Source organism: Brassica oleracea, chromosome C2 (assembly GCF_000695525.1).
Source record: "Brassica oleracea var. oleracea cultivar TO1000 chromosome C2, BOL, whole genome shotgun sequence".
In the NCBI taxonomy this organism is placed as follows: Eukaryota; Viridiplantae; Streptophyta; class Magnoliopsida; order Brassicales; family Brassicaceae; genus Brassica; species Brassica oleracea.
Window position 1 is genome coordinate 29514230 of NC_027749.1, and position 13310 is coordinate 29527539.

At 30.9% G+C, this 13310-nt stretch overlaps 1 protein-coding gene across 1 annotated transcript; it reads right to left on the reverse strand.

The window, feature by feature from the left end:
- Window positions 1-2483: 2483 nt before the first annotated feature.
- On the reverse strand, window positions 2484-9068 carry LOC106325524 (methylthioalkylmalate synthase 1, chloroplastic-like). The gene is made up of 10 exons (XM_013763569.1): window positions 8566-9068; window positions 6997-7256; window positions 3950-4163; window positions 3731-3811; window positions 3580-3672; window positions 3391-3477; window positions 3211-3311; window positions 3090-3123; window positions 2855-2929; window positions 2484-2735 (listed from the first exon to the last, which is right to left on the reverse strand). The coding sequence occupies exons 1-10, from the start codon at window positions 9010-9012 to the stop codon at window positions 2634-2636; spliced, it is 1494 nt and encodes a 497-aa protein (XP_013619023.1). The 5' UTR covers window positions 9013-9068; the 3' UTR covers window positions 2484-2633.
- Window positions 9069-13310: the final 4242 nt, after the last annotated feature.

A 13310-nucleotide genomic window follows, 5' to 3' on the forward strand; every position in this document is an offset into this window, starting at 1 on the left:
ACCCTCTAAAATTTTGGACCCTGTTCAACCGCTCCACTTGCACGTGCTAAAAGACGGCCCTTCTTGAATCATATACATATTAGATTAGGTTCACCTTTTACATCACATGAGTTTTTTTTTGTTTACCATATCACAGCATACAATTCATACATGTATATAAGATTACTCTTTTGTTTCCTCATATTTCAGAACACTAACTGCACCTGCATTAAGCTTGAATCATATGAATATTAGATTAGATTCACCTTTTACATTACATAAGTTTTTATTTGTTTATCATATCACATCATACAATTCATATATGTATATAAGATTACTCTTTTGTTTCCACCAAATTTATGTGTATTGCAAACAAAAAATCCACCAAGAACAACATATTTTTTTGTTACTTTTCCTTAATCTATTTTATTAAAAAATAAACTATTAAAATCATCAAACAAATTTCCTTATATTCCAACCTCGATGTTTACCACCTGCCCAACTACATTCAGATTACATATCTATTATTCAAATCATATGAATAATAGATTTGATAATAGATTTGATCAAATCAACACTAATGCATCTTCCATAATAACATCTTCAAACAACTTAATATTTTTTTTATTAATTTTCCTTAATCTGATTTCTAAATGAAATATTTTAATGCTGAAAAACAACTTTCCTTATATTTCGAGCTCGCTATTAATCACCATCACAACTACATTCTGATTTCATATCTTAACTAAGTATAACTGATTCAACAAACTACTGAAATCAGAATATGCCTAAAGATCTTCATTATACCTATACATTACTATCTAGTCACTATAAATATGCTTCCATACCCTACTCTTTCTTCACTTCACAATCATAAAGTAAAAGACTCATGGCTATGGTTACTCCGAACGCAGTCCGACATTGAACGATGTCAAGCCATTCAAAGATACTGGGAAAGTTGAAATCAGAGTTCTTCACTCATGGACTCCACACTCATCTTATTCTGGTGGAGACTCTTTTGATTTCATTCTTCCGGATAAGACAGTAAGTGTATTAATGTTTACACGGTTTTGTTATTCTAAAAGTTCTATTGTAAAATGTCTAAACCGATTTTGATTATTTTTAATGTAGAGTGTTAAGATATATTATACCTACAAGAGGAACTTCTTTCCTCGTGTGAAGAATCTCCAGGTTGGCCAATGGAGGTTTATTGAGAATTTCTCAGTAACTCCAGCTAACGGAAAGTACCGACCAACGAGCCATAAATACAAGAAGTCCATCACAGGAAATTCCAATGTCACCAATTCCAAACTGAAAATCGATGATGATTTCTTGACGTTGACTCCTATACAAGCAATCATGAATGGAAGCCTTGATTCAAAAAAATTAGTTGGTAAATACACGTTAGTATTTTCCTAATATTTTTATCAGCTTTGATTTGCATTAATTACTATTTTGTTTTAAGGTTTTAGATGTTATTGGCCGTGCCATTGATATTTGCGATCTTCAAGTTGTCCAAGTAAGTGGGAAAGAAAAAAAGAAGCCGGAACTTACATTGACCGATACAAAGTAAGTTGAAACTTTTTTTTTAAAGAATTATTGATGTCTTCTTAAACGTGTATTATATGATTTTATCTTGCTTCATCTATTATCAGTGATCAACACATTGGATGTTGTCTTTGGAGTCATTTTTCTGAGGACGTGTGTGATGTATATCGACATGAGGATCCTGAAAACTTGCCTGATCTATATTTTAAATTTAACGAAAATAAATTAAAATAAGATCAAAGTCAAATTAAAATATTAAAAATTAAACAAGATTCACTACAGATGAACATGTACAACACAAATTATAACACCAATAAATTTTATATATATTTAATAAACTATTATATAGAGTCAATATAAATATTATATACAACAAAATAAAATTAAAATTTGACTAACAAAAAATCAAAATAACATAACCTCAACTAAACCCAAATTCATAAATAATCAAAATATTACTATATTTTTTGAACCGAAAACCAAAATCCACAATCAAACCGGAACCGAACCAAAAAATAAAATAATCTGGAATCGAATCAATATTTATAAAATATTACCAAATCATAAAATTGTAATTTTAAAACATAAAGTATAAATATTTCCGCGCACAACGCAGATCCGTATCTAGTTTTAGTTTATAGTTAAGTTGTAAACGTTTAATAGATCTTTTAAGTAGTATAGGAATTTAAATATCTAATCTAAAGTTCCTATAATGATTAGTTTCATTTACTTATATTTGTTTATTCGGTTATTTTGCGAATTTTCAAGTAAATTTGACAGATTTCAAATTAAAAAAATAAGAGTATTATTGAAATGTTTCGATATTTATAGATATAAAATATTTGGAGCCAAATTAGAATCATAATTTTGACAGCACATTGTTCTTTCTTTCTCCACCGCTGAATAGAGAGGTCTCAAACAACTTTGTTTTGATACAATTCCGTAGTTCAGTTTAATACATGAGAATGCGGAAGTAACTAAACAACATATAAGAAAACATTCTCCAACAACACTGATTATTATTCTATTCATTACAAGAACACATGCATGTCAAATCCCATTTGATGTGTCATCTTATTACATTTTTTTGTCAAAGTAATGTCATTTTATACAAATAGAGAGCTGCCATTTCCGTTAATAGTTAATTTCTCTGATGAGATTTTATCACCGTACGCCACTAATGCAATAAGATCAGCGTCCGTAATCCTCTGAAAGAAATTAACATACTTAAATCAACTACGTGTGAATAGACTAATTAAATCGTATTTATCTCTATTAATAATCATAAATGTGTGCATGAGAAGATATAACATAAGAATGTAGAAACCTTTTTCTGCTTGGTTAACTCCCTGAATCGTGAGAAAATGTCGTTGAACTTCTCATCACTGATTTCATATCCTATCTGAGAAAAGAAAAAAGAACACATAAGTGTAAACATAGTAACGATTCTGTTCATTAACATAAATACAAACATAATAAAGATCAAATTCATATATATATGAATGTGATCATTATATATAACCAACAATTAAGAACAAAAACTAAAAAATCACAAGGGATACCTTTCTTAGCCGATCTTTCACAGCATGACGTCCACTGCATGCATATTTCCATTGTTGTTTATATAAATTCAACAAAAAACATGTAATCTTGCTTATGCAAAACTAAGAAATAACATGTTACCTAAGCTTTCCAAGAACAATGCATGAATCTTGAGATTTTTCGGCCCCAATGTCTTCTGGTGAGAATATTTCATATGTACTCCGATATTTCAAAATTCCATCCTGCAAAATGTTTTAACAATATTCTTGGTATCAATCTCAAATGTATATTTTATTAGTCATTTTGTTAAAGATACGAAACCTGGTGAATGCCGCTCTCATGAACAAAACAGTTGGTACCTACTATGGGTTTATGTGGTTGAACATACAAGCCAGTATACTCTTGAACCTGCTCAATACCACTTTATATTTTTTACTGAACTATTATAATTAAAGGTCTAAAGAAATTAGTATTTACTTGTATACATATTGTGTTTATATAAAAAGTTACCATCTTGCTAGTAGCCATGATATGGCGTGTGTCTATTCTTGTGTAAACACCATCCATCACATATGCTCCACGACATTTCAAAGCCAGTACAACCTACATACCAAATAAATATTCATGGTGATGATGATTATTATGGTAGTGAGTATGGTACCTCTTCAAGCGAAGCATTCCCACTTCTTTCGCCTATTCCGTTGATCGTTACTTCGACTTGTCTTGCTCCCGCACACACACCCTAATATAGGCTTATATGTTTGTCATCTTGAGAATATATATTTTGTCCAGCGAATGTCTAAATTAAACTAACACAAATTAAAGAGTTAATTAAGTACGGCGATTTTCTTAATTAGACTAACACAAAAGAGTTAATTACGGAGATTGTGTTGGCGGTAGCAAGACCAAGGTCGTTGTGACAATGAAGGCTGAAGACAACATCATCAATTCCAGGTGTGTTTGTTTTGATATAGGTCACCATTTCTCCAAATTCTTGAGGGATGTTGTTCCCTACCGTGTCCGCGAGGGTCACCGTCGTTACGCCCTCATTTATTGCGTCTCCCATAATCTTGCATAGAAAATCCTTGTCCGATCTGAATCTCACACACACATACACACATACACACATTAGTACTTGAGATACGAAAACTAACATGGCCTAAATATAAATGCAAATGTAAGCATATAAGATTACTAGTATTTTGAAATTTATATTTGACATGATTAGTATACATGCAAACACCATAAGTCAACAGCTAAAAACTTTGCTAGATTATGTATGACCTAGATTGTTCCTGACGTTCAGATTAACTATGCGTTCAGATTAACTATGCGCCTAAATATAAATGCAAACGTAAGCATATAAGATTACTAGTATTTTGAAATTTATATTTGACATGATTAGTATACATGCAAACACCATAAGTCAACAGCTAAAAACTTTGCTAGATTATGTATGACCTAGATTGTTCCTGACGTTCAGATTAACTATGCGTTTGTTTTTGCATGTAAAATTTTGGTTTTAAAAAGTGACTATTTCATTTTTAAATTATATAAATCTTCTTGTAAGATATAAATGCAAAAACATTAAAGATTAGTAGCAAGATTTTGAATGTCAAAAAAGAAATACCAGCAAAGATTTTGTACCGTGAAACCAAACGAACCAAACAAATAATATTGAAACTAGGTAAGTGTCCGCACCTTGTCGGGACTAATATGTATGTATCTAACAATATTTAAATTTGACATAGATCTTTTGTATTTAAAATATTCATCACGTGTGATAATCAATTTAAAGTATTTTTAATATGGTATTCTTAAGTTTCAAGCTTTGAAATTTGGCCGTCTTGAACTATATCTCATATTATATCCCTATTACCAATTGTTAGAAAACGTTCATCTTTTTAACTAACTACGTATAAACTAAAAGTAATAATTACATACGCCTATTAAAATTTACAATTTTCTTCTTCTTTTTTTTTTTTTGTAGTTTTAAGAGGTGTTGTTTTTTTCTCTTGAACCCATAACTTTGTTATATTTTTTTGAGAAGTTTGGTAAGTTTTTTTGTGTATTACGCATCAGCGTAAGATGAAAAATATATAATAGAGTCGGCAAACTATCATAATGCAATATTAAGATGAATACAAATATACAGCATAGTTATATGTATTAGAGTACATATTATTATTATATGACATATATTACAATAAATATCATTTACAGATTATCTTTACTACTATTAAACTATAAACTACAATAAAAATAGACTATTTCGCATATCCAATAATAAATATGATTTAAAGATATACATTAATAAATATAATTTTAAAACAAAATAATAATAATTGGTCTTCTTAACATTTAGACCAAAACAGGAATTGGTCTAAAACGCAGCCGTTTGTCTAATTATTTTAAATACACTAATTAAAATAATTTACAGATTAATTGATGTATATTTGGTGTTTTTCAAAATTAATTTGGAACTTTTACCAAAAATAATAATATGTATAACATTTTCTTTCTTATCGGGACTTATTATCCGGGATCCGGATTCGCTCCGAAAATAGGATATCCGAAGTGTCCGGATCTGGATAGTAAAATCTCAGATCCCTCAAAGCCAGATCCGAATATCTTGATTTTTAAGTTCAGATATTTTGATCCAAATCCATATTTTAAAACATATTATATTTTTAATTTTATTAATAATTACATGTGATATATAATATTTATACATAAAATTAATCTTATAATATTATATTTGAACTTTTATAATATTATATACATAACTTAAATATTTATACAATATATATATATATATATATATATATATATTATTTTTAGAACATATTTGTTTTTAAAAATTTATTAATAATTACATGTGATATATAATATTTATGCATAAAAATTAGTCTTATAATATTATATTTTGACTTTTATAATATTACATACATAAATTATATATATATTTATTTTGAATTTTAGTATTTTTTTTAATTTAATTATTTTACGAATCCAGATCTGGATAGTCACGGATAGAAAGATCTACACAGATATCCAGAATCTTGATATTCAGAAGCCACGGATCCTGATCCGGATACTAAATCAACGGATAAATATGTTTTCATGGGAAAGGAAAAAAAATATTTTTAAATGGAAAGAAAAGAAAATAAGATCAAATATTTATATAGATGATCTATCATAATTATTATGGAAAAATTGGTTTGAGCCCTTTAGGATACTCCAGGTTAATCCAAAAAAAAAAAAAAGGTGATCCTAACTCTTCAATGTTAACATAATTATAGTTATAATTTTAATTACTAAGTTTGAAATTACTATATTATTTAAATTATAAAAGTAATGACGCAGCCAAAAACTAACAAAAACATGAAAAAAAAAATCAAATAAAATCATGGAAATATGACAATATCCGGTCAAAGTCAGAATATTATAATTCTAATTCTAATTAAAAAATTTGAAATGGTTATATTATTTAAAATAATAAATTAATGGCTCAATCCAAAAAATTAATAAAACATGAAAGTTAAACAAAAATAAATAAAATCATAGAGAACATATATCATGACCAAAAAAATCACTCCTTACAAAGTTAAAAATACCTATATTATTTAAATTATTAAATTAATGATTCAGCCAAAAACCGATGAAAAGATGACAAACAAACAAAACTAACTAAAATTATGGAAAACAAATCATCGTCAAAAATAGAATAATTCTAATTCTAATTGCAAAATTTGAAATAATTATATTATTTTAATTAATAAATTAATGATTCATGCCAAAAACTAATAAAAACATGATAAATAATCAAATATATATAAAATCATAGAAAACATAACAAATCGGCAAAATCACTTGTCAAATAATAGTATAGGTAGATATATATTATAAATGTTTTTAGATATTGACCTGCCGCCATCTTCGCAACCAAATTGGATGTCACTAAAGCCTATTCTTTTAGCGAATCTAATACTACATTTCGCCATTTCGATCACTTCTTCTTTAGTCTTCTTCAACTTATATTTCATGTGAATGTCACTTGTGCATATGAATAGGAATATCCTCGGCCTCTTCGCGTACTTTAACGCCTCCCAAGCGGCCTCGATGTCCTCATGTTTGCATCGTGCGATGACGCATATTACCGGGACGTAACCTGTTTCCGCGTCCACCTAAGCAAAATAACAATATAGTTTGTTTACTCTGTATGTAGGCATTATTTATTTCAATCTTTGGAAAAAATACTTCACTTATATTTATGGGAAGTCACAAATCAAGGATAAATATTGTATACAGGGCGACTCAACGTAGCAGTAAGCCATGTTCCGCCATAAATTAAAAATGACCCCCTTAAACTATATGACTCTACTATTTTCCTTTAATTTATTGATAAAATTAAAAGGAAGAGGCACGAGAAAAAATAACAAATCCAAATGCATATTAAAGACTAAGTGGATAAAAGTCAAAACGATATGGTACAAGTCTTTCAAAATAATTCGTTTGCGGCATTGTTTTGTAAGTAATTCATTTCTTTAGTTTGTTCTCATTTGCATGAGTCAGTCTACTTTTCAAAGAGTTGAAGAGTTCGAACTCTTTGATTTATTCTATAAACAGTTCAAGAATACATTAACTAGTAGGTTTATACTTTCTTTAGTTTTTTAATCCATATAATTTTAAGACCGGCTCTACAAGTGGATGTGGGTTAATCACCTGCTCAGTAGTTCTTCATCTATGAGTATTTTAATTTCAGAAATAGCAAATAAAACTTAGAACCCTACAGATTTGCGTAGACAGGAGGGAAACCTTCGGTACCGTCCCTACCAAAGTATATACATAGTTTGAATCTATGTTGCATCAAATAAGTAGGTAAAAGCGGAATCAAAACAAAATGTGAAATTGACTTTTAAACAAAATTAGAAAATGGATATGTGTTACAAACATATATATATATATATATATTTATATGTATTTTAGGTATAATATTATTGAACTACAGTACATCTAAATATATCTCAAAGTTTTTTGTAAATGAAAAGATAAAATTTATTGCACTAAATAGTTTTTATTAGTTTAAATATCTCACAAATAATTTTATTTCATCGGTTTAGCATACTATTATTTAGAAAAAAAAATTATTTTAGGTATAAAAACTAAAACTACAGCAAAAAGTTAAAAAAAATATTAGCTCTTAAAATTAAAATTTCTACAGCTTTTATTTAGTGTTTTGAAAATATATCCACTGCAAAAAAGATTAAAACGAAAGCAAAAAAATTCACAATCTATTTTCTATAACTAAGAAAATAAAGCTACATCAACAACCAATCAACTCCGAAATTCCAAGAATATCTTGAAGTTTCCTATTCTAATTCCAATCCCAAAACAGGAAGCAAACATATGACGAGGCATCCATGCTACGTAGGTATGAACACATTATTATCATTATAATTTGAAGTTAAGGAAATACAGAGATAATTAATTAACCTCGTTACCAACGGTCTTGGCAATGCTTTTAACGGCTTCTAACTCTTCCTCAGACGACGCCGGAAAACCGACATCCATGACGTCTACTCGGAGTTTAGCGAGTTGCCTAGCAATCTCTACCTTCTGAAGGGGAGTAAGAGCTCCACCGGGAGATTGTTCGCCATCACGGAGCGTCGTGTCAAATACTCTCACATAATTCTTGTCGGCGATCTTGTTAGGTATATACTCTGGCCACCGTTTCATGACGGGTTGGAGGTCAATACTACTAGTTGCGGCCTTTTGGGACGTAGAGGAGCAAAATGAGATGAACAAGGTTGGCTTCTTGTGCGGATAGGTTAGGCGGCGGAGAGAGGGTAGTGAAGATTCAATGGGTAACACTGACCGGACAACCACCGTGGAACCGGTGGTGGGGATCATAATGGAGTATGTTAGAAGTGACGAAGCCATTACAATGGAGTAGGAGGGAGAGATATATTTTTATTCGGGTTTGAAGAAGAGATAGTAAGGAATTTTGTTTTGTGATGAGAGGGAGAATATATACGTTCAACCTTATTTATAGGTGAAAAATATATTTATCCAACTTGATGGCCTATATAGTACTTGTCATTATTTTAGTTAAAAATATGGCAGCAGCAGCTTTGTTGTCTATATACACTAGTGTATACATATCAACTAAGAAATAACACTTTTAAAATCCTGTAAATTCATATATAGGAGAACAAATTGTTTTTGAAATCGAATGCTTAAATATTCATTCCCTTAACATTTAAAAACATTGTACAAGAATATTAAATTATTGGTTTATTATACATATTCGACTGTTTAACTGTAAAATATCATTAATTAATTTTTTTCTTAGCATTACTTGTTAATTAACGTTTTATATGCATTTTTTTCTTTAAAGAATCCAGTAAAACATTTCCATGTTAAGAACAACTCTATTCGTAAAAATTCTTTAGATATCTTATTAATAAAAAAACTTAGGAAAGAGAAACAAAAGTTTCTCAAACAAGATCATGTTAGATATTCACTAGAACGGATTTTGACACATGTTTAGTAATGAATAAACTATAGTAATTAATCAATATCCTATGTATATTTAAATTATTTTATAATTAATAAATAAACTATAGAAATTATATATATTTTTGACATGAATCTTTTTTTAATGAAATTTCCATTTTTGGGCAAATGAAACTTCCTTTTCTAATGAAATCAATTTATAATCATATGACCCGGTTTTAATTTTTATATGTATTTCCTTTTTATATATGTTATTTGAAAACCAATAAGAAAAAGAAAGTGATATTTAATTTTAGTTAAAAACAGTTATCTCAAAAATATCTATTATATTGTTTGAAATTATGTTGTACAAGGAATTCTTTTAATATGGATCTTATTTTTTATGAAATTTATGTTTTATTAAATCAATTTATATATAGTGACCACGTTTTTAAAATTTATAACTATTGCCTTTTTATATATGTAGTTTGGAAACAAATATAAATAAAAAGAAAAAAATATCAAAAAAGAAAAAAAAGAAAAAAATTATAATAATGACATTAATTCTATTTTTATTTCATTAAAAATATCATTGTAATTAATCATTCTAAAAATTAACGTTATTGCGATATCTAAGAAATTGACTTTTCAAATAATATTACAGAGATTGTGAAAAATAGCAAATCATATAAAATTAGATTGATATTATAAAGGGGCTTTTGCAAAAGTGGCTCAAAACTTGGAGTCAAACAGAAAACTAACCTTTTCTTTTGACTCATTTTTTTTTTGAGATTTTAACCCCACACCTGCAGTTTATCTACGAAAATGCCATTAACATTTTTTTTTTTTCGAAAATGGCTTCTTTACTGTCTCAACCTCATTTTCTTCAAGTATTTACAATATTGCCACTGCAATGAATAGTGGCAACAACCTTGTACGAACTGTTTGGAGCTTTTAATGCCCTTTAATGCACGTAAATCTCTTTACACTCTCTCTGTTTCAATTGTTATGAACTAAAAACAACATTTCTTTCACTTTCTCTCTATATTCATCCAAAAAACTCAAGCTTTTGATTCAAAATATGGGCTATGGTTGACAGAGCCATATTTCTTTCGTTTTGACTTACGGTTGCTTTCGTTTGAGGTTCTGGGTGGTTGGAGAAGACCCTGTGTGCAAACGAAGTCATCTCACCTAGTTTAAGGTACGAATTTGAATTTTTTTTCAAGATCTGTTCGCGTAGAAGACTTACTAGTAAGTCATCTGTATGTAGAAGACTTACTGATGAGTCTTCTGGTCAAACGGAAGACTTAAATTAAGTCGTCCAGCTTTGTTTGTTAAAAAAAAACACTCCAGACGACTTATATATACGTCGTCTACGAGAAACGGGCTAGTTTTGCATTTGACCGAATCGTGTCAGATCTTTGACTATTTCTGGACGACTTATAATTCAGTCGTCTCTGGGAAAGTTAAAATTTCAATATTTTATGAAAACTTGACGACTTACGTGTAAGTCGTCCTAGGTTAGTTTTGTAATTGAAAAATAAAACTTCATAATTTAACTTTAACCAGACGACTTAATATAAAGTCGTCCCTCCAGAAGACTTAATTTAAAGTCGTCCGGGGAAAGCAAAGTCGTCCAGAATTTTTCCCAATTTTCTGGTCAAACCTTGCTTATCCCGGACGACCTTAAATTAAGTCGTTTAGCTGGACGACTTTATATTAAGTCGTCTGGTTAAAGTTAAATTATGAAGTTTTATTTTTCAATTACAAAACTAACCTAGGACGACTTACACGTAAGTCGTCAAGTTTTCATAAAATATTGAAATTTTAACTTTCCCAGAGACGACTGAATTATAAGTCGTCCAGAAATAGTCAAAGATCTGACACGATTCGGTCAAATGCAAAACTAGCCCGTTTCTCATAGACGACGTATATATAAGTCGTCTGAAGTGTTTTTTTTTAACAAACAAAGCTGGACGACTTAATTTAAGTCGTCCGTTTGACCAGAAGACTCATCAGTAAGTCTTCTACATACAGATGACTTACTAGTAAGTCTTCTACGCGAACAGATCTTGAAAAAAAATTCAAATTCGTACCTTAAACTAGGTGAGATGACTTCGTTTGCACACAAGGTCTTCTCCAACCACCCAGAACCTCAAACGAAAGCAACCGTAAGTAAAAACGAAAGAAATATGGCTCTGTCAACCATAGCCCATATTTTGAATCAAAAGCTTGAGTTTTTTGGATGAATATAGAGAGAAAGTGAAAGAAATGTTGTTTTTAGTTCATAACAATTGAAACAGAGAGAGTGTAAAGAGATTTACGTGCATTAAAGGGCAATAAAAGCTCCAAACAGTTCGTACAAGGTTGTTGCCACTATTCATTGCAGTGGCAATATTGTAAATACTTGAAAAAGATGAGGTTGAGACAGTAAAGAAGCTCCAGCTGGGAAGACTTTCCAGACGCCTTATTATAAGTCGTCTAATAAGTCGTCCAGATGGAAGACTTTCCAGACGACTTAATTAAGTCGTCCGATAAGTCGTCCAGCTGGGAAGACTTTCCAGACGCCTTATTATAAGTCGTCTAATAAGTCGTCCAGATGGAAGACTTTCCAGACGACTTAATTAAGTCGTCCGATAAGTCGTCCAGCTGGGAAGACTTTCCAGACGCCTTATTATAAGTCGTCTAATAAGTCGTCCAGATGGAAGACTTTCCAGACGACTTAATTAAGTCGTCCGATAAGTCGTCCAGCTGGGAAGACTTTCCAGACGCCTTATTATAAGTCGTCTAATAAGTCGTCCAGATGGAAGACTTTCCAGACGACTTAATTAAGTCGTCCGATAAGTCGTCCAGCTGGGAAGACTTTCCAGACGCCTTATTATAAGTCGTCTAATAAGTCGTCCAGATGGAAGACTTTCCAGACGACTTAATTAAGTCGTCCGATAAGTCGTCCAGCTGGGAAGACTTTCCAGACGCCTTATTATAAGTCGTCTAATAAGTCGTCCAGATGGAAGACTTTCCAGACGACTTAATTAAGTCGTCCGATAAGTCGTCCAGCTGGGAAGACTTTCCAGACGCCTTATTATAAGTCGTCTAATAAGTCGTCCAGATGGAAGACTTTCCAGACGACTTAATTAAGTCGTCCGATAAGTCGTCCAGCTGGGAAGACTTTCCAGACGCCTTATTATAAGTCGTCTAATAAGTCGTCCAGATGGAAGACTTTCCAGACGACTTAATTAAGTCGTCCGATAAGTCGTCCAGCTGGGAAGACTTTCCAGACGCCTTATTATAAGTCGTCTAATAAGTCGTCCAGATGGAAGACTTTCCAGACGACTTAATTAAGTCGTCCGATAAGTCGTCCAGCTGGGAAGACTTTCCAGACGCCTTATTATAAGTCGTCTAATAAGTCGTCCAGATGGAAGACTTTCCAGACGACTTAATTAAGTCGTCCGATAAGTCGTCCAGCTGGGAAGACTTTCCAGACGCCTTATTATAAGTCGTCTAATAAGTCGTCCAGATGGAAGACTTTCCAGACGACTTAATTAAGTCGTCCGATAAGTCGTCCAGCTGGGAAGACTTTCCAGACGCCTTATTATAAGTCGTCTAATAAGTCGTCCAGATGGAAGACTTTCCAGACGACTTAATTAAGTCGTCCGATAAGTCGTCCAGCTGGGAAGACTTTCCAGACGCCTTATTATAAGTCGTCTAATAAGTCGTCCAGATGGAAGACTTTCCAGACGACT